The following is a 22,991-nucleotide window of genomic DNA, read 5'->3' as shown; positions in this document are numbered from 1 at the left end:
AAGTTGTGTTGCACAGTTGCTTGTGGTTTCTTGCTCATGGAGTCAGCTACACCTCACTACATCTGACATTTCAGTACTACATCTGCATTTCAGTAATTCACTGGGCCTTGTGTGTATCTAGAACTACAGAGAGGACCTGGATTTATTCACCATCCAGAGAGATGAAAGCTCAAGATAAGCACCATCATCATAAGGATGCATGTCAGGCCATTGCTGAGTGGGATGGCTGTGTGAGATCACTTTGAGATCCCTAGCAGTGGTGGATCCAGAGGAAATGAGGAGTTAGTAGGAAGTCAAGGGCAGAAAATGAACAGTATCGTAGCACTTCATCATTTTATGTTGGATAAAGAATGTCAAGAAAATGAGACTGCTGAAGATGGGAATGGCAGTTGAGATTTTGTCTGCAGTCTTGCAATAGAGGATCTTGAGACAATTTGAGGATGCTTACAAGAACTCATGAACTGAAAACTTTGGAAAGAGGGGTCTGACCCTTGTAAGTATTTTTCTTGTGATCTTAAATCCTTTTGTAGAAGGCATTAAATGCAACTTCTGTTACCTAGTGTTTTTTAAATTGATACTGCCATGACTTTATGGAAAAATTATTCCAGGCTCAAATCCTAAAGGGATTGGGGTGGGATTGAGTCCCAGACCAGTGTTACTGTGAGAACATAAAGGTTCTTTGGTCCTGGAAAAGCCAGTCTGTCTATAGCTCCCTTGCTTACCTTTCTTTCCATTGCCTCTCATGTGTCACTGGAAGTATTTCTGTCCTTAAAATGAGATTTCATACTGGTTATTGCCTTCTTTCCTTCCTTTTCAGCATATCTGCTGCAAATAATTGAATTTAAAACTATTCATTTTGGTTTTTCCCTAGTTTGTTGAATGTTGTATCTAAAGTTGTTATTTTCATGGTATAATTGGAGTAAGATTTCAGAGCATTGTGTCATGGCTGTATCTGAGTTCATTCCTCAGTGTTTATTTGTAAAATATGAAAAAGTTGTCAATTTCACAGAGATTTTTTTTTTTTTAGGAAAGAAAGTTGTAATTTCTATGCAATAAGTAAATCTGTTTAGAATGTATGTAAAACTGAGTGTCTGAATGATGGGGCAGTAAGCCAGAGAGCAAAGAGTATTAACCCTTTGACTCCAGAGAGCTGCTAGAAGATGTTAGCAATACTTACAGGGTTAGAAAGTAAATTTTTTTTTCAGCATCCATTATTTCCTTCACAAGACTAAGCTGAAATCTTGATTGCTGCAGTATGTAAAGCAATCTAAGATAATTAATCCTGCTATCTAAATACCTAGGCCTTTCTTACTCAGTTCCTCCAGTTCACTAGTCCTTGGAGAATTATGAACACGGCCCATACATTGGGGTTTTGAGGAGACAAAGTGGAAAAGATGTAACATAATTGTAGTTATTCTGCTTAGAAGAGACTGAGTGAAACTGAGGGAATGACATTGTTTTGATAAAATGCAGGTGGAACAAGGAGCTATAACTGGATTAACCAGATGCTTCTCTCACTCCCAGGACCTTCATGTGATTGGAGACAGATAGAATCATCCTTGCTGTCTTCTGGTTTACCAGGAAAGAAATACTGGAAAACCTCCCAGCAGAGAGTGCTCAGGAATGTGAGGGTTTTCTTCAGTTTGAGAGATGAAAAGATTTTATTTGCAATTGTTGTACGCTCTTGAATTTCTCTGATAATTTTGGCATTACACTTTGTAGCAAACTTCTATTGTTTTAATGTTTTTCTATTGTTCAAATAAATACATTTTTTTGAACAATACTGTATTAAAATGTTTTTATTTATGTATTTGTTTGAAATGATTTATGAAAGTTATACAAATTAAATCTTCATAAAAGCGCTGAGATGAATCATAAATGACATTTTAACATTTTCTTGCAAGTTGTAAAAGTATTAAGAAAATATTTCCTCATTTTTTAAAACCATTGTAAAACTTGCTTGAAGAACTATTCAAAGTCATTTAAATCATTCTTCTGTCATATGAAAATTCAATGCCACAAGTTCCATTTAATCACATTAATTTTCTCTGCTTAATGCAAATGACCGGTAATGTAGTTTCCACATACAAAGGTATATTTCAGTGCTACTTCATAATAATTTCCATGATGTTTTATAGTAATACTCATGATGTCAGTGAAGTTGACTGAAATTCTCGTAAATGTAAACAATATTCTATGAAATATTCTTTGATAATTGAATGGAATATTGTTATTTGTGTGATTTGGGTGGGTAAGGAATGAAGAAAGGTTACACAAAACTCTTCTGAATTAAGGTCTTGAAAATACTGAAAACCCAATTCCATCTTCTACATAAGTCCAGAAGACATCATACACATTCCTCTGTAAAAGGTCTTCTGCACAGACGAGCTGCTCAGCGATCGGAAACTTTTGACGTACTTGTCAATTCTCTTTGAAGGACTCTTTGCTTTCACATATTATAAAACACTTAGTGTATATAAACATGTGCATATAAAACTATAACACAACACAGAAATTGTTCAGCATTATCTCAGCTTGCTGTGAGATAACCACCCTTCACCTTTTCAATTTCTAGGAATATATTTCCCCCACTCACCCTGTTGATGCACCAATCTGTTGTCCCATGAAAGTATTCTGAGAGTGGTGTGGAGTAGCTGAGAAGAGGGGGGACTTTGAATAAGATAAACAGCATTGGAATTTGGTTTTACACATTCCTGATTCCTGCTTTGCCCCATGGAAAAGGTGAAGAAGGTCCAGAAGTAAGCAGAGACCTGTGTTGTGCCTGTCCACAGTGCTGAGGACTTGGTACTTCTGTCCCAGTCTTCTCTGCCGTGTGGCAGCACTGATTTAGACTGCAGTGGGAAAGCAGGTAGAAGTGGTATGTGCTGAAAAAGAGTCCTAACAGGATGCTTCCTAACTCATTATTAAATAGACTTTGTGGAGCTAAATCATATTTTATCCTGTTTGTTTCTTATGATTTGGCTTGTCCTACTTACTTTATGAGCTTCCTGAGACCCTTTTATAGGTCTCATATCCTCCTTACATCTTCTGTTTTATACCACCTGTCAGATTCCTCAGTTGGAGTTCAACCAATTTCTTTTTCTGCGGAAAGTACTAATTGCCCTATTTTTAAGTCACTGCATATCCTGTAATTCAGAAGGTTGGGGCTGCGGTTGTATTTGGGTTTGGGCTTTTTTTAATTAATTTAAATATTTTTGAGGCGTTGTAATGAAAAACCCTAAATTTCCTTCAGGTAAATTATATTGCATTAAAGAAGATAAAAATATAGACCTACATTTTAGTGCTTTAGAAAAACCCAGTAGCAGTCTTTTGACGCACTTGGCTAGATTATATTTTTAACTTGTTCTTTTTTCTATGCATGTCTCACTTAAGAAAAATGAACCATTCACAGTGTCTGAGCAATTTTCTTTATTAATATATAATACAGTTTTTCAGGCCTAACTGGGCAAAGGAATCTTACTATTTTACATCTTTCTATTCACTTAAATCAAGGAGAATCCATGTGAAAATAAGCAGCAGTGAATTGTTTGTCAGCTAGCAGTGCTTGCCCTAATGCACTCCTATGTCTAGGGTTGGTTAATAAATCAGTATATTTGGAGGCATCGCAAACAGAACTGTAAGGAAAACATGGATAGTATTAAGAGGGCATCTCATGCTTAGTTTATGAAGGGTTAGGAAAGAGGGTGAAGGAGGGCAAATATGTCTGCAGGATTTAGGGAATGGAGAAAACTGATTAATAGGAGGCCAATGAACTATAAACTAACTTTAATATATCGATCCTTTTGTTCCTGTGTTTGCATATTTTAGTTATTTACCAGGACAGATTTATATTTATCTTTCAGCATGTCTTGTTGGAATATTAATTTTTTAGTTGCAGTTTGACTAATCCTGTAGTGAGTTTTTGTTCTGGCTTAGAGTTACAGAACTATTTCAATTAAGGAATACTGTTTCATGTAGTTGTAATAGTAAAAGCCCTAATGAACATAGTTGAGCTTTACTCAGGTAGGCTCTTTGTGCGTGCCTTGCTAGTGACAGAGTTTATTCCCTACATTTTTTCCCTAGTTGTTTAACCTGCTAGAAGTCAGTAGTGACATTTGGTATCAAATGCATGAGTGAATCTCTCTGCATAAGCTCTCTCTTAGGCTGCTTTGGTCAAAATGAGGTGATTTACTTCTTAAACGAGTGGATTTTTAGCTAATTGTACTATCCCAATTAGTGTTACTGGTATTTCTTGGAGTATACTAACCTTGAGAATGTGTTAATAATGAGCAGCTGAGCACGCATCTACAAGGAACTGGTGGAGTTGGGTGATAGTATATTGCTACATATATTGTACTTATTAATATATTTGATTCCCAGTAAGGGCTTGGAACTGTGTGAGCTAGATTACTATGTGCTGTAGAATGCAGCTTCTTCCAGATCCCATTTGCTGTTTCAAGAGGTTACTGTACCCTGCCTGTCCTGGCTTCATTTCACTGCTCTTTAAAATTAACAGTGGAGCTGCATATTTGAGTATTTCCAAATCAGGTTTAGTTGGACAGAAAAGGGTTTACTTGCCATGTGCTTAGGTCACATAGCTAAATCAGGGCTTGCTGCTGTCAAAATTGGTAGCTTTGCTTTGTCTTTCCCAACCCCAAACACGTGTTCCTGTCTTTGGTCAGCATTGGCTTTTCTCTGGCACAGTGGATCAGTTCAGCTAAACTGGCAGGAAATTAGCCCCATAATAAAATGAATAATTTCATTTTCAGTTCTCACCTCAGGGATCAGAGATGAGCGTCAGTACTGGTGTGGGGATTGGAGCATTTTAGGGAGGAAGGGAGAAGCAAGGTCTCTGTTTATTGCCAAGTAGCTCTTAGACTGCTTTAGCTGCATTATTAAACTGCACACTCATGATAAGTCTTTGTGAATTCCGCTTATTTTTCGCTTAACAAGTTAGGGAGCACTCATAAAAGCATCTCAACAGGCAGATGTAGGATATGATAACCTGCTTTTCTAGTATTTTTACTTTCTGGTACTGTCTTCAGTGGCCATAATTTATTACAATAGAGAATACTGTTTTACAAAATCAATCCTTCTCTACCTCTGTGTTCAGTTTTGATTTCACTCTCTTCAATATACTGTCAGATTTCCAAGCTAATTATAACAGTTCATTTGAAACATTGGATGTATGGTTGCATCCAATAGACTTCTTGGAGAAAGATTTGAGACTCACTGAACAAGTTTTTATCAATAATTGTGGTAACCAAGCACTATGAAGATAAGTTTTTTAGTTACTAGTTTCAACTTCAAGGCTAATTAAAAGAAAAATAAATTGTTACACAAACTTTTTTTTTTTAGTCCCTCTGAAAATTCCCCTTTCTTTGCTTATCATATGGAGAATTGTTTTTAGTGTTACTTCTACCAGGTTTTCCATAATCTTAATTTTTTTACGTAGTTCTGTAGATCTTTAACCAAAGTGTTCAAAGTCTTATCATACTGATGGGATGGAGAAAATAACTCTAGTCATCTTCATGACCTCCATTGAAACAAAATTAAGTACCTGAAAATCTATTTGCTTAACCACATGAATTCCAAAATCAAAATTCTTATTCCCATGAACCGACGCATATTGCAAGTTTGAATAAAGTGTGGCCTGTGATTAAATGCCCTCTTTAGTTTGATTGTGGAAGTATAGTAGTAATAGTGCTGAGTATTTATCTCATAAAGGTGTGTTAGAAGAGAAAGTAGGATGTACCCTCAGCTTCACTATCTGCCAGGGAAAAATTAACTTATTTCAAATAAAACTTTTCTGTGGATGCTTTTAAAAAAAGGTTCCTATCTATTTGAAGTGAAATAAGCCTAATTAAAGTTAGATTTCTCTGGCTGCAGTTAGCAATTGCTGTCAGAAGCGAAAAAGAAACATTAAGATTATCCTGGCATAAGTATATCCAACTGTTTAATTGCCTGTTATTTTTAGTTCTCTATCTGAGAGAAAATTAATATTTTGAGTAATGGTATTAATTGCTCATAGTATCTTCTGAGTTTCTGTTTTTTTAAAAAAAGGAAAGAAAAAAATCCCCAAACCCTGAAATTTTAAGGTATATTAGTCTTTCAGACTTTTTTAGTCTTCAAGCAAAGGACAATGCATAAAAATGAAGCATAGGTTCTTGAATGTTAATGCTGAATGGAAAGTGACCTGTATGTAAAGTGTGTATGAAAGATGCTGGGGCGGGGGGATCATTAACAGGGAGTCTATTGTCGTGTTGATGTAAAACTTAAAATATTTGCAGTTTTGTATGTTAGTAGAGTTATCAGGGATGTCAGAATTCATCTCATGAAAACAAAGCACTGAGTGTCTTTAAAGTCCCAAAACATATAGAAGGAAAAGCTCAAAACCCATGACCTGTTGAAAATTAAAGTAATAATGCTTCATTTTTACTATTAAGTGTAATAACAGCCCTTCATACTCTAGCTATCAGTCTAAATTCAAGTTTGGATGACAAGGGAGAAAGAAAAGCTGTCACAGTTGTATTCCTCTACTAGAGTTTTATGAAGCTTCTCTATCACTGTTTGCATCTAATTTGAAACAGTTTGCTTTCTATTTTCAAAGTGTGAAGTAGACTTTACTAAATCCTAATAGCATTATTGCATTGCTTTATAACATTACTATTTACAGTGTAGATATTCACGGTATTTTTTGACTATTAAAACAATTTTTCAGATAATGCTGTCTGAGTTTTATAGTTCTGAACTGTTATATATTCGACATACTTTTGTGGGCAAATTATCAAAATATTCAAGATGACAGTTTGGTTTAAAATTTTTCTCATGACCTTTTATTTCATAAATAAGAGAAGTACATATTTGCTTAAGTAATTTTTATTTTGGAAAGTATTTGCTCTATTCCTTAGTGCTGATACTAATTTCATAATGTCTTCAAACAAACCGAAATAATATGTTTGTCTAAAAACAGTTCTTCAGTGTAATCTCCTGGACTTGTTTATCTGATGCAATTTGAGCCAATTTTTATAAATAAAGAAGTGTAAAATGAAAGATGCTTTCACCTGTTTTAAAAGTTATTCCTAACTTTTGTTGTTCTGAGTCAGATTAAATGTGGTAATACGAGGGAGGAGTAGAAGTTAGACGAAATGATAAGTGGTGGATTTGTACTAAGAGTACAGGTATTTCAAATTTAAAAACGTAAATGACTTCTTATGAATATACCTTCACAGGAAAATATTGTTATACTAAAATGTAGCTTTTACTTTCTTTGGGAGAAGAGAGGGTAAAAATCTGTAATCCCCAAACTTCCTTTTCTTTTTTCTTTTATTCCCCACCCACCCCCCCCAAATGTCAGTATTATTTTTGTAGGACTTCAAATAAAAGGAAAGGACTTCCATGTAATTAAGAAGAAAATAACTGAGCAGTTCAGACTTGTCATATTGGAAAATGCTCTTCCTTTTTCAGAGTCGCATCTACATACTAAAGCGGTGTGCTCCAAGTCCCAAAGCTGTCACTTTAACCTCCCTAAATAAGTATTTCAAAGCAGTGATATATCTAATTATCATACTGCAATATTTTCATTGAAAGTGTAGTAAGCAGCAGTCTCTGTGGTTTTGATCTGTGTTCTGGTGACAAGCTTTAAAAAAAAAGCATCTAAAGGGATTAAGAAAGATTGGCTATGGAGAAAAGCTGTAAGAGCAACTACTGAAGAAGCAAACACCTACTATCTCAAAAGATTAAAATAAGTGTCAGATGGAGGATTTCTCATACTTAACAATTTCTGTTGACTGGTAGTAATTACTTTCAGGTACCACTATTTGAATTCATTGTTTTTATCTAAAAAATGGTGCTGTTATGTAGCTGGTGTTCTTGTTAAATAGAGAATTAAATGAAAATATTTAATCTTTTTCTTTGTTGGCATAAGATAGTAACTGAAAAAATGTCAATTGCCATTTCATATAAAATTTTTACATCACTTATGTCCTCAGGCATAAGATTACCTTCATTTTCCTACTATTCCTAACATACTATCCTGTTCTAGTACAAAAATTTCTTACTGCTGTTAGGGCAAAACCCCCTGGATTATATTTCCTTAAACTTACAGTTTCCTGTTTTCTATTCTTCTGTTCTGTGCATTATTGTGGGTGGAGGCATCTGCAGGTGGGGTTTGAGGTTTTGGGTTGAGTTTGGGGTTTTTTGTTGTGTTTTGGGTTTTTTTTTTTTTTTTTTTTTTTTAATCTTTGCCTACATGCTTCTGTATCATGTGGATATCATGTGGAAGAGGAGTTTGTTGAGAATACCAATCAGTATATTACAATGTATGGGCCAGCCTCCGTTTATTGTTCGCAGTTAACCTGTGGTGTGAAGACTTTTTGAAAAGCAGAATCAAGATGTGAAAAATAGAAAGGAGTTCATAAGCCCGGAAAGTTAAATCTCCTTGTGCATGACTATCATGGTTTTACATTTTAGAGGGACAGCCGGGTAGGGACTTGAAAGTTACTATTAAAAATTTCTTCACTGTTATCAGTGCCAGGAAGCCTATCAAAGAGTCAGAAGTCTGACGGAGGTGTGAAGGGAACCTCTGAGATGTCACTCCATAGCAGGGGAGCTGTGTGGATTCTTTGCTTAGATGTTTCCTGTGAAGAAACTTTCTAGACCCTGTCTTATGGACAGAATCACTGGAATTCTTTTGATTTTTTTGCTGTAATTGATATATAGAACAAATCCCTAAATTAATAAGAAAATCATAAGGTTAAATGGGACTCATCAAAGATTTCTAACAAAATTAAATTAATGTTTCTGTAATGTGGTAATATCTCTTTATAGACTGTAAAATGACTTTTGTTTTTGTAAACTTGTCTTGTGTTCTTCTCCCTAATAAGTCAGTTGATGTGACAAGATACACGTTCATCTTACAAACCTTGTCTTGCTTCTTTTCTGAGTGTACCTTTTTATTTCTGGCTATACGGTTTCAGTTCACTGAGAGACACATCCAATTTGAGTTACTCAGCATGCTGCCTTCTGTCTTTTACTAGCAGAAGTCTTCAAGACCTCAAGTGTCATTATTTTAATTTTATATTGTGATTAAACACGCGAGTTATAAAAATGGTGAGGCGGCATAATTATACTAGTAAGTCTTCTGTTTCTGCTGACTGGTGAGCAGAACTGCTTAGACTACAGGTTGTCTCTGCTGTCTCTGTTCTGCCTGAAAGTTTATTCCACGCCATTTCACTACTACCAGGCATTTCTGTTCTCTCAAAGAAAGTCTGTGAGGTCATAACAATTGCTCCATTGGCTATGTGATTTTCATTTTATTTTATTTTATTTTTTCTTTTAAAGCAATGTTTACTGTGAGGGTGGTAAGACACTGGAACAGGTTGCCCAGGGAAGCTGTAGATGCCCCATCCCTGGAAGTGTTCAAGGCCAGGCTGGATGGGGCTTTGGGCAACCTGGTCTAGTGGGAGGTGTCCCTGGCCATGGCAGGGGGGTTGGAACGAGATGATATTCAAGGTCCCTTCTAACCCAAACCATTCTGTGATTCTATACTGTTCTTCAGATGGAGATCCATGATCTTGCTTGTGTTCTACTTCAAGTGCCTCGGATAGTTTAGAGGCTTAATATGGATTTTCTTATGGCCTACAGTCATGTATCTAACTGTACTCTATATTAAATATTATTTTCCTAAGAAAAAAAGAACTCAAAAATTTTCTTATTAGTAATCAGAATAAATAAGTCAGAACTGCTTTTTTTCTACAGATTTTAAGTACTTGAGGTTTTCAGCTAACTCAGATTTGGCTGTTAAAGCACAGTCTTTGTATTACTGAAGTATTTACTTATAGCTCTTCTGTGATTTTTTTTTTTTTCCCCTCTGAGGTATGCTGAAGAGTACTTGAGGAAAAAAGATTTTTATTCCCCATGTATGTAAAAAAAAAAATCCTGCTAATAAAAGTCCTATTTTAGTGCATAGGATGCAATGTTTAAGTGTGTAAATATGATTACTGGTGTGGATTTTTTAAAGTTTTTTCGCATCTGTACGTGTATTTCTACATTTTTAAATGCATCGTTCTGAAGATGTGTTACTTCATGAATCTTAACGCACACTCTCAGAATTTTAAAAATTAAGTTCATTTGATAATATGAATGTTACCCTAAAAAAATCATACATTTCTGTTAAGTTTGGAATACCTTTTGTGCTTTATATTGTCTCATTTTTGAAGGCAATTTAGAAACTAATAGACTTGCACTGTAAAGAATTCATGAGAGGTTAGTGAAAGGTACTTTATTTGAAACTACAAACTGGAAATGTTGGGTCATGGGAATAAATGGAAAACAAGATCTTGAATAATGGTAGAAGCAGTAAAATGAAATTGAAGAGAAACCAAAAGATTTCTGCAGGTGTAAAAATGAAAGAATTGTGAAGAAGGAGAAAGTTAATTACAATTTATGTAACTATGGGAGAGACATGTATTCCAAAGGGAGCTGCATATTTTAGTTCTGGCTTGTGCATTCGTTTTACTCTCCCCCATGGTTTTCATGTAGTTAAAATTAATGATCACCTTTCTATGGTGAAGCAGCACAGAGGTGGTTATACTTTCAGATCTAAATCATCTCAAGCATGCTTTCCAGCAGACTGGGAAGTTACTTTAATAGCTTTTGGCATCCAAATATCACACTTTGTATGTTTATTGTGAAGTACCGTGCAGGAAGAAAAGCTAAAAGAGAAAGAATTACTTAAGCAATGATAACATGCTGTACAAGCGTCAGGAACATAACATTCAACTACTGTTGTATAGGTGGGTAGCACCTCAAGATCTAAGAGAAAGTTTTCAAATTAGTTGGATCAGTGCTTTAAACATAGCTGTAAATGGTTTTTTTGGTCTTATTTTCAATGAGATAAATGGTTAGTTATAGATTTCAAACCAATTAAAATACAGTTGTCAGAAGTTCCTATGCTGAAATTTTTAAATTTGTATGGACTTTGCTTGTAGTTTAAATGCAAACCTTTTTTAATCATAGTAATAAAGTAATTGGGTTTTTTCATCTGTATGGGGATTTTTTGCTTGTTTTTAAATTGGGAAATCTGAAATTTTAAATTTCTACTTTAAGCTGTGGAAAACGAATTATAAAATAGAAATGAAAAATTGAGTACTTCAGCACAATAACAAAAAAGAAGAAAGTTTTTTTGCAAAACAATTTTTCTTCTATATGCTCTAATTGCCTTATTTCAAAGAAACAAACTAATGCTCTTATGGCACATTATTTAATGAAAACCAATACTTTTAAAAAATTATTGACAGGAATTGTATTGTTATCAGACATTTCTGAACTGATTTGCATGTTCTGTCTTTAGTTAATTATGAGGTAAAAGTTTATGTTGTTACAGTACAACTGCAATTTAAAGACACTACCTTTCTTACAGTAACATAGGGGAAGAAAAATAAAGAAGCCATAGTCTTATTTTTGAGTAAATGAAGCAGGGTTTTTTCCTAGAGATTGTGCCATGTGATGTGATTATTTCTTTATCTTAATGATAAATATCTATATATTATGTAAACATGTGATTGAATCTCATGAATAAAGCAAGCCTTGTGGCTTTTTTGCCACAGATGCATATGTAGCAGTTTCATTGGGAAATTGTAAATCACAGCAGATTAAGATAGTTAATGGAATCCACTCAACGATTAAACAATGTAAGAAGTAGTGTTGCCTGAGCAGAGTTCATTTTCCTCAAAGATGCTTCTTTTAATTCAGTTTGTGCTAAAAAGTGCAAGTAATGGACAGTACTTGCGTTCTGGTGTAAATAATGCAAGAAATCTGTAAGGTCCATTTCTTTCTTATTAGCTGTAAATGACATGGGAGCTTACAAAACAAGGAAGCATGTCATTTTGATTAAGAAATTTGACCAATATTGCATAGTTTGGATTTGCAGCAAACTGCCACTTGTGTGTACAGTGTCACCAAAGAACAGTTATTTCCCCTGCCATCCATTTTTCTTTGAGAATTTATTTAGTTCTTCAGTTCAATGACAATAATAAGTTAAAATAAAAATTTCTTCATGAGTGGGTGAATTTATGCTTATATAGAGTTATTGTCCTGTGTAAGTGGTTGCTGATCTTGCTTGACAGTGGCAATTTTTTCAGTCTTTCATCACTGAAAAAATTAAACTTCCAAACCTTTAAAAGTTTTTATATTTACATGCAATTTCTTGGATAATTTTTATCACTTCTATAGTTCTCCAAGTTAAAAGTTGGACCTTTAGCCTGATTAAGTAATGTATTAAGCATGTTATTGCTTAAGGGATTGTTCAAATGTGTTCTCTTAGTCTACCTTTTAGTAGTAAGTAATTATGTGCAAGAAAATGTCTTTTTTTTTTTTTTGCAGTTCTAGGTAAGAAGTATTAATTTTCAGTACTTTCAAAATTCATCCTTGCATATGCAGATACATAGACTTTTTTTAATCTTTTAAATACGTTTTGGCTTTTAATGCAGTTGATTTTTTTTTTATTTCCCTGTCTAATAAATAATTCCTTTTAAAATCTACATTAATTTATACATTCTTTTTGAAGGCTTTTGCATTTTAAGAAACACAGTGCTAGAGTGACTATCTCTAAAGTAGCCCTATAATCAGGCCCGTACCTCAACACAGGTGAGGCCCGTGTTCCTGAGGTTTGCTTTAGACTTGTTTGACCACGCTATGGTTTACTCTTATCTCATTCTTGCTGTTTTGTGCATTGCTTGTTTGTGTGTATGTGCATACATAGGCTTGATGCTTAAAAAAATTAAATGATAAGCATAAACTAGATAATTAAAAAATGTGGTTTGGGAGACGTGCTCAACATTTAATCTTCCGTTTTCTATTCTCCAAGCACCTTTTGGATTTCTCAGGAAACTCCCTTATCAGGCATTCTAAGAAAATGCTCATCAGCATCCTGTGCTCATCGTGCATGTTGGATGCTAATTAGTAGTCCTGTAGTTTGGTATCATGTGCACCACTTCTCCCTGGCAGTCTGTTTTGGTTGACAGCAGCACAGCAAACCTATTGAAGTGATTACTTTGAGAAGAATTTGTGCTGAACGTTGTGTTCTTTGTTGTTGCTAAAGTACATTTTTAAGAAGAGCTGTCATCTTAGACTCTTTGAAGACTTCTGTTTCACAATAATGTCATACTCAAGGATGTGGGTTGTACCTTTTTTTTTCTGAATGTAAACTGCATTTACTGGCCAGATTTCTCACCTGTGCAAGAGGTTGCCAGTCTCGTATTTGGCATTAGGCAAGTTCTGTGGGTTAAAGACCTGTTGGTGCCGCCTGGTTTACTTAGTTCTCTTTTGTACCCTGTATTCATGGTAGAGTTGTTGAAGTTGTAAAGATATTTTTCATCTTTCTCATATCTGAATTGCTGAGTGATAATCTCAGTTGTCTGCAGCCTATGAGGAACCGATGACTTTTGTTTAATTTGCAACATGAGCTGAGAATTTCCGTAATTTTGAAATGAAGTTATTCTGAAAAACAGGCCTGTTTCTGTGTAGATATTGCAGTAGGTTATGACTAGGAATTGAGGGCAAGTTCTGGACTACTTAGTGTTGGAGAAAAAATTGCCATTAAAATCTAGTCTAGAAAAAGCCTGAGTAGGGAATCTTACTGGCAAGCACGTAGGCCCACTAAAGGAAGTCTCTCAGTGATTTACTGATTACTCTTATACAGAATCTGGAATTACTTCTGGAAGAAGTAAGTCTATGAAGTATTTACTCTTTTGTGATAGAACAAATAGAGAGTACTTGCAGGGTCGTACATTAATTTTGATGAGCATAAACATTAGATCAAAGTAATTAGTAATCAAGTTTACAGTGTTTTTGGAGGTGGTGATTTACCTTGTTCTCCAGGTGAAAGGAGATTGTAACATTTCCCATGTGCAGTAAAATTATTTAGATAATTAATTTTCATCAAGTAAAAGGATTAATTTTTAAAACAATCTTACACTGATGTATAAAGATATTTATCTTGCTTCCTATTGCATCTTAAGGAAATTGTGGCAGATCAACTGAAAACAAGTGTAACATTATTAACAGTGTTAAAACAGACAAGTCAGCAATACGTTTTGTGTGTGAGAACATGGCTGGTAATAGGGGAATATTTGAAATGCAGTAAGTCGTGATTACCTAAGCCTCGACTGATGAGATGATTGAGGGTGTGGGGTTTTTTTTTTTTTTGGTTTTTTGTTTTTTTTTTTTTCAAATTTTACCTTTGTGACTGCAGTATCACAAAGAAAGGGAAGTTTATACTGTGGTGACTAATCCTTAACAGCTCAAAAGCTATTTCTATCAGATAAATATGTAATTAGGGTTTTTTGAATGAGAAATATTGATGTGGTTATGTACATATTTAATTAGGTAATTGTTACCGAAATAATTTACATTTAAATGCTCTATTATGTCCTGATCTACTTAGAAAGACATTACCTTAGTGCAGCTGTGACTGAATAGCTGCTTCATAAGGCTTTTTGAAAACTCAGTTTGAAGTGGAGTATGTAAGATATTCTAGAAATATTACTGGAAATACTACTGTGCACCTCTGCATACAATCATATGCATATAGTTTTATAGTTTCTATACTTAGCTGGTAACTTTTAGGTTAGGCCTATCTGAAGATACAACATCTAAAGTAGATTACAACAACATAAACTTCATACAGGCAAGTACCTGTGCATGTACAATCAGAATGATTTCCTTGCACCTCTGCAAGAGCTATATAGTTTGAACTTGAATTATATGGTACTAATTTTTATACATTAGATGAGAAATAAATTTACAGAAATTAGTGCTAAAAAAACCCCAGTCTTAAGATGTTCAGAGAATTAACCTTTCTAATGTTTATATGTATTGTTTTGTATATTGGGTGTATATAAAGAACAATCATAATTTATTGATGATCTTACAGTCTGTTTTGGGCTTCAGCACTGGGTCTTTCTTACACCACCATACATTTCATCCCCAACCTTCCACTCCAGTGAATTCATCTGAGTTTTGCCTGATTCTGAGTTCTGAGACACCATTTCAAAATAAAAAGCTAAAATTAAAACATAAATAAGCCAATTAAATGTCTGTTTCCTTGAAAGTTAGTTTCCTTTGAAGGAATGTAAGCTTTTTCTAAAAGAGATATTTTTTGTATAAGCCTCCTTAGTTTAATGAAGTTGTAAAACTATCAAGTTGCATTCATTTCTTTCCCACTTTATAAAGACTGAGTATTGATGTTGGTATACGTAACAGGTTTAGAGAAATTCTGAATGCGAATTGCCTTTTTGATGATTGCATTTCAACACATAGTTGGATACAGATGGCTATTTGGATGCAGTGAGAGGGCTACTAGTTACTGTAGCAATAGCATTAAGCTGTTTTAATAATGTCATATTTTTTCAGTATTTTAGTTTTATATCAGGATATGATTTCTTCATAAATAAAATTGTTTTTGAAATGAAAATTTTCCAGTTTTTTAATGAAAAAAATTGTATTGGGTGATTCCAGCTGTCTTTAATGGCAGGTGTTTTTCCCCATGATCTGTACTAAGAAGTTGAAGTTTAGGCAGTTTTTTAAGAAGAAATCAAATACATCTAAAAGACAGAGATAGATATGGACTTAATTTTAACATTTTGAACAACTTCCACCAAAATCTTCAACTAGACTTAATCTCATATTAAAATCTATTTTTAATGGAGGCAAGCCATTATCTTATGTTTATTTTCTACTGTCATTGGAAAAAGAAATCTGTAAGTAGTTTGTAAGTGATGTTTTTCTTTACTTTTCATTTTATCCTTATGTCTCTGCCTTTGGGAGTGGATCCAGTTAAAGCTGTTTAGAAAATGTTACTCACTCACTTCACACTGTGGGAAGTTTCAGAAGCATACAGTGGGAATGAGTAAAGAACAGCTAATACTATGCTTACAGCAATGCACACATTCAGATCAGCATGTCATTGACTCCTTGCTACAGCATTTTTCCTCAAGGCAACTATTTTACTGTCTTCTACAATTACATAGATAACGTGATAATGATCTCCACAGGAAACTGAAGAAAATGAGATACATGGCTGTGAGACTTTGTAATCGGGAAATTTGACCTCTTTTTTTCCCCCAGATATTAATACATGTACACGCTCGCCTGCAGTTTTCCCCATATTCTTGTTATTTAGTCTTTGTATTACTGTCCATTCAGATTTCACTCATTGGAAATGAATTCAAAGTTATCTAAAAACAGAATTTGCAATTCTGTTTTCAAGCACAAGTCAAATTGAAATAATCTCTCATGTATTTTTTTCTTCTTCTGTTTTTTTGTCCTAAAATCCCTTCTGCTTTTTCTTTTCTAAACATCTCTAGTGTGTTTATTTCTTCATCCAAATAAGCAACCAAAAAAAAAACCCACCCAAAACCCCCCCGGAGTAACGCACAACTTGATTGCTTTTCCCCTTAAAGCTGCATGGAAAAAGAAGCACTTTGCACTATGTGCCTACACAAATAATTTCATAAATGTTAAATATGTAAACTTTTATTCTGCATATTATTCTGCCAGTCAGGGGGTTCCTCAATTGGAGCTTGTCAAGAAAATGGGTGGCCTTTTCTATTTCAGCTGTAGTGTGGAAAAGGGTCAATCAGATATTCAGAGTCAGTTTTGAACTTCCTCGATAAAGTGCAGCAAGTTAAGGTGAATTGATGCAGCAGAAACCATTGCACATCACAGAGCACTTGCTTGTTTGGTGGCTTTTGTGATGCTGTGTCTTCTTTATTTACTGTCTGGATGGCTTCCATGGCTCCTTCTTCAACATACAAAGCATTTACATCAAAAAGTACCAGTTAATATAACATATACAAAAATATACTTCTTAGCTCATCTAATGAAACATGTATTTTAATATATCCCTAAGTAATTTGATTTACTCTTTGAAATATTTGGTTGCAGAGTTTTAAGCTAAAATTTGAGACAGTCCTACATAAGCTAAATACTACCAGTGTGTAACTCAAATACAATTGAGTTGTCTTACACATTTAATTAGATTTTTTCTTTTTTTTTGTGTTTCAAAACTCTATTATCTGACATTAGAAGAGATGACTTAGTGATGTATGAGAAGCACAATGGGAATGAAAATTGGACTGGAAGTAGCTTACATATTTAAAGAACATATGAAAAAATCCTGAATATTTTTTTTACATTTAAAGAGGCTTATGAAAATGTTAGAGTGTTCTTGGATGTCTCTTCCAACAGGAGAGGCAGAACAAGAAAGCTGGATGAGTACTTCCAAAAAGTGCTGTTTTTATTTTCGTAATGGTTGAGCTTGTGGCTCTCTGACATTATATTTAGGGATTATGGATTCTTGTAGTGAAAGAATCGGATGGTTCCTTAATGCTATCTGTATCTGTTGATTTATAGGATCACCCAAACTAGAGCAGAAATAACTTGATAATAGTTGCCTTTCCATCTCTAATCCATTTTTTTCCCTATGGAATAATGAGAATTCTACTCAATAGAGTGAATTTACATCAGACTTATGTTCATTTCAGAAGGGCCTGTCCTGACATCCTCTTTGTGCTTGGTGAACATACCTGTGATGAAAAGTAGTTGGAACCACTGGAAGATGTTTCTTAAAAAGCTGTATTCTACTTTCTGGGGGAAAAAAAAAAAAAAAAAGAAAAAAAAAATCTTTCTCATTTGATAATCCTTCCTTACTAGAACAATTAGAATCTAGTTTTTCCAAAATGTTAATGCTGGAGTGTCTTTGCTGTCCAGGTTGCTTCAGCCTTGTTTCTCAAACTGCTGCTGTTTCATTGCAGCCCATCATTTTCACTTGTTGCAGGTAGTTCAGTCGCAGGATGGGAATTCTTTTGATGGGCATTTAAAATATTATTTCAGCTAAGTTTAGACTTCCAGAGTTTGGAGGTCTGCATTCTGAGGCAATCCTTTTAAGTTCAAGTTATACCTAATACTGAGAAACAAGATTCTCTTTGGATGTGATTCATCTAATTTCTTTTAGGTTTCTAATTTAGAACAAAACAGCCAATACTCCGTCACTACTTCTATTTCTGTGTTGGCTGTGAAAGGAGGTGAAGGCTCCCAGCTTTGATGGTTAGGTGTATCTTCAGCTTTTTTGTTGGTTTAAATTCTGGTATGTGAATATAGTGTGGAGTGGTAAACTTTGAAAGAGAAGGACAAAAAAGAACAAAGATAAAGAAAGATGAGAAAGAAGATAAAGTCTTTTTCATTTGTTATCTTTTTATGCCCACCTGTGGAAGAGTTATTGTGTTGTGCTACAGTTTATAGCTTCCTTTTTGTTCAGAAATGTGATAGCATTATCATGAAAAGAAAAGGTGCTCAAAGGCAGGAAATTTGCAAAGGAACACACTAACTAAGTAGTTGTAATCTCATTCCTTCAGCAAATGTTTAGTGAAGGAGGGCCTGAAGACTGCTGCTTTCAAGGGGAACGAAGTTCAATATATGTTTGTGCTTGTATTGGGTTTGTGTAGAAAGGTTTAAAAATAAAACAACATGGCTTAGGTGGTAAAATTTCAGTTTGTAGCAAAATGTGAATTTCTTTTAACACACTTGTGTGAAAGACTCCGTTTCCATAAATTAGATATCATTGGGTTTCTATGCTTTTCCAGTATTGAGAATCACTAGCTTTTTTTGGGGTGGGGAATCATCCGTTCCCTTTGGTCTGATTTTCTTCTGATTCCAAATGCTTGCCTGAAAAACAAATACTCCTTGAAAAGCTGGAGTCAGCTTTCTAAATAAATTTCACTAGTTTTCTAAAAATTATTTTTTCAGGGCTTTTTCTTCTGTCAACACTGGCAACGTATTTTGCTGTGCATGATGCAAACGTAGACGTGTTCTGCAGAGATTGTTCATATATAGCTTGAGGGCTGTCAAAGTGCTTCTGATGATCCTCTTTCAGGTGTGAAACGTTTAGAATGAAGTAATTTATTATATATTAATTCTGGTTAACCAGGCGTGATTTGAGATTTTCACAGTCTGCAAGAAATTAAGTATTCATTAACATTTAAAGCCATTAGATGACACAGTTGAGCAATAAATGATTCATTTAGTCCCTGTTAAAGCAAATGTGCGTTGAAGTTTCTCACTAGAAGATAAGTGGTGGTTGTCTTTGTTTTCAATTATTTTCCTTATCCTTGCTTTATTTATTCTGTGCACTTCATTGACTTGTCTTTCTCTCTCTTTTCCTGAAACAGAAGAAGAAGAAGTGGAAAATTTTGATGTTTCCAGTCTGCCTGAAGAAGTGCTGCAGAACATAGAAGCTGACAGTTACTGGTGCATGAGCAAGTTGCTTGACGGCATTCAGGTAAATTGATTTTTCCTGTCTGTAGGTAGTGGAGTTAACTGATTAATGTCATGGCTTTGAACTACTTTAAGGTTGTTGAGAAGGAGTACGTGTATGAAAAACAGGGGAGAAGTAGATTTCCCATTGGAAAAATCTGCTGCAAGTTTGGCATGGTATTAAGAAAAGGAAAAAAAAAAAAAAGTGCAACTTCTCATGAGAATTTCTGGATGTTTCATTGTAGTATGATGTTCTAGAGCAGAGTTAAAATCTCCAGTTCTAGAGGCATGTTGTGCACCTCAGTCACCAAGCATGGAGAATGTTTGCTCAACTCTACAAGTAAAATGGTCTCACTGAGGTGATGAAAAGCTGGCTTATTTATTCATTGTTAAGTCATTAATATAGCACCCTATAAACAGTTGCTGGTACCTGAAGTTACCTTCATATTTTTAAAACTTCCTGATGCTTCACTGAGCATTTGAATTTTTTCTATGTGGAGAAGCAGGCACAATTTTGTGTTAACTGCAGTGAGTTACAGACTAAGAATGGTGGATTTGTGTGTACATGTTTGCATTCATTGGCATATAAGCTTATGAAGATTAGAAGTACCTACTAGAAATAGTAAGTATGTAGCTGAACATCTTGCGTTTAGGGGGGAAGGAATCCATCCAATCTACCACAGATTAAATGGGAGCCCAAATGTCTGTATTTGATATTTAGCATATTAAAACACTTTATGCTGCAGTGCTGATGCACATTAAAGGTAAAGTAGAAACTATGGACTGTTCAGTTTACAAAGAAGTTCTCTGAATTAAATTTCATAGTCTTTGTGTTGCTGTAGGCATCAGATACTGTCTTTTTAATATCTGTTTTTCAGATCTGTGTCATTTGAGATAAACATTTTGAATCTTGCCAGAAAGTAAAAATAATCTTGATTTTATAAACTTAGAATATATTCACTAAAATAATAGTCATTGTGAATTGCTGGGTTACGATGGGACCAAATTTGACCTTTGCTAGACATGTGAAAGTTTCTGAAAGGTGATGATTTCTGTTTTTCAGTGGCAACAAAGAATTGTTTGTAGTGATGTTTGGTAGGCAGATGTTTGCAGGCAGGGTTCATTTGCTGCTTTCAGTGAGCTGATTAGAAAATAAATTATGGTTACAAGTATTTATCAAATTGCTGCTTCTTCTTTTCTTTTTTGTGTTCATACCTTCTCTTTCTGATTATTCCCTGCTTTCAAGTGAGCTACTTGTATGGTGTAGAGGATCTTTTCAGTGAAATTGTTTCAGTATTATTTTCGTGACAATAGAAATTGTGACAGGGATAGGAAAACTTTGGTTGATTTATTCCTAACATTCTCTTAAAAGATGAGGTGATGAACAGGTGTTTCTACCGTACTTATTAGATTCAGTCCTTTTGAGAGGTCCATGTAGCTTTTTTTTTTGTTTTGAAATGCTTTGGACAAATGCTTGAAAATTAGAGGTTTTGTTTCTCCAAGTGGTTTTAGTGTAGCAAAGACCCTGGGGGTTGAATTTATGTGTGGAAAATGGCTATTGTACAATCATTAATAAGTCATCATAAAATGTGAATGACCGTAAAAAATCCTATGAACTGAAGCTGTACTTTTCAGTGAAACTAAACTAATGCTTTCCAGATTCTTTATTTTGATTGCATTTTTTTATAGGTATTTTTTTCCTTATGGTACTTAGTATTTTTAAAAGTGCTTTAACGTATTCTTGCCCGTGACTTGTGTTTTAATATGAATGTTTCATTGGCTAAGGCATGTTGGCTAAGGCATATTGTGAATTTGAACTTGTAACAGAGTTCATTTTTGATGAAATTGTTATAAAATTGCGTCAACAAACAGAAATCTTTAACGTCTTTGAAGGTATTCTAAGTGTATTTCTCCACATTAAAGTTCAAATGAGTAGTAGCTCGGTGTTTTGTGTAGCACTGTTGAAAAGCATAGTCTTTTTGTCATGTTGATTCATGTAAAAGAGAAAAAATGCTGCTTTGCTTATTTCAGTCTCTCAGAGCTACTATGTTTTAAAATATTTGACCATGTATCAAAAACGTGAGAACTTAGAAAGAGAAAAGTGAGAACTTGAAATCTACTTGAAAGGAAGAAAGTCAGGTAAAGAAACGCAAGCCCTGCAACTGTTTTACCTGTTTCTGGAGCATCTTCTGTCACAGGCCTGCTGCTCTGTTGGTTTGTTTTTTTTCTAGAAAAAGAAGTTCAGAGATTACATCATTTCTCCTTAAAATTCTGTTTTCACACAAAACCATCAAGTACTGATAAACAAAATATTGAAACTAATTGTAATGGAATTAAACTGCATCAATGAAAATTTAAGCTCTCGTATAAATGGACTGGTTATCAACTGGATGTATTCAAGGATGCAGTCATCTGTCAAAAGCAGGCTTGAAAGATTATGCTAGTGGTGTGACTAATGATGTTACAGTTAATTCAGTGCAACTGCAGAGTGCTGCTGAAATGAAAATGTTTGCTCCCCCCCCCGCCTTCCTGCTGTTTCGGTTCCCTTCTGTGTTCATACCACTTTAGTTGTCAGATAGAGAGGTTGTGTAGTTGCAGGTTGAGTTGGTTGGGAGAACTAACCCAACAAGAAATTAGCTCATTGAAAGGAAGGCAATACAAAAACTCAGAGAGTAAAGATTGTTTTACTAAAGGGTTGCCATCCAGAGGGACCTTAACAGCCTTGAGGAGTGAGCCTATGTGAACTTCATGAGGTTCAACAAGGCCAAGTGGAAGGTCCTGCACCTGGGTCAGGGCAACCCCAGGTGTCAATACAGGCTGGGGGATGAAGGGCTTGAGAGCAGCCCTGCCAAGAAGGACCTGGGGATGTTGATGGAGGAAAAATTTGATACGAGCCAGGAACGTGTGCTCCCAGCCCAGAAAGCCAACCATATCCTGGGCTGCATCAAAAGAAACGTGGCCAGCAGATCAAGGGAGGTGATTCTGCCCCCTCTACTTTGCTCTGGTGAGACCCCACCTGGAGTACTGCGCTAATTCGGGAGTCTGTCCTCAGCACAGGAAAGACATGGACCTGTTAGAGCAGGTCCAAAGGAGGGCCATGAATATCAGAGTTGGAACACCTCTCCTATGAGGCCAGGCTGAGAGAGTTGGGGTTCTTCAGCCTGGAGAAGAGAAGGCTCTGGGGAGACCTTACTGAGACCTTTCAGTACTTAAAGGGGGCTTGTAAGAAAGATGGAGGGCCCATAGTGACAGGACAAGGACCAAGAGTTTTAAACTAAATGGGCGTAGATTTAGACTGGACATAAGCAATACATTTTTTATGATGAGGGATCCGAGAAAAGTAGTGGATGCTTCATCCCTGGAAGTGTTCAAGGTCAGGTTTGACATGGCTTTAAGCAACCTGATCTAGCAAAAGCTGTCCCTGCCCATGGCAGGGTGTTGGACTAGTTGAACTTTCAAGGTCCATTCCAACCTAAACCTATGATTCTAACTGACTTTCATTCTTGGTGCATGGTAACCAGATCCACTGGTGGAGGGCAAGAGCTAGATGGGGTTGGGTGAGCTGGGACCTGGAATCATTAAATTTAAGATGAAATCAAATTGCATAAGATGATTTACATCAAACTGTAATAATCCTGTGCTCCTGTCTGCACCTGAATACTCATTCCTGTCTGTCC

At 35.1% G+C, this 22,991-nt stretch overlaps 1 protein-coding gene across 1 annotated transcript in view; it reads left to right on the top strand.

Moving 5' to 3' along the window:
- TBC1D22A (TBC1 domain family, member 22A) overlaps positions 1-22,991 on the top strand; it is a gene marked incomplete at its 5' end in the record, with an annotated part of 176,622 nt that overhangs the window by 42,641 nt on the left and 110,990 nt on the right. Inside the window, one exon of the mRNA XM_009883220.1 lies at positions 19,230-19,339. Within this exon, the coding sequence (XP_009881522.1) occupies positions 19,230-19,339 (110 nt within the window). The remainder of the gene's footprint in view (positions 1-19,229; positions 19,340-22,991) is intronic.

This window comes from Charadrius vociferus, unplaced genomic scaffold (assembly GCF_000708025.1).
Source record: "Charadrius vociferus isolate BGI_N301 unplaced genomic scaffold, ASM70802v2 scaffold363, whole genome shotgun sequence".
In the NCBI taxonomy this organism is placed as follows: Eukaryota; Metazoa; Chordata; class Aves; order Charadriiformes; family Charadriidae; genus Charadrius; species Charadrius vociferus.
The sequence above is the reverse complement of the archived record's forward strand: the minus strand, read 5'-3'. Positions and strand labels throughout refer to the sequence as shown.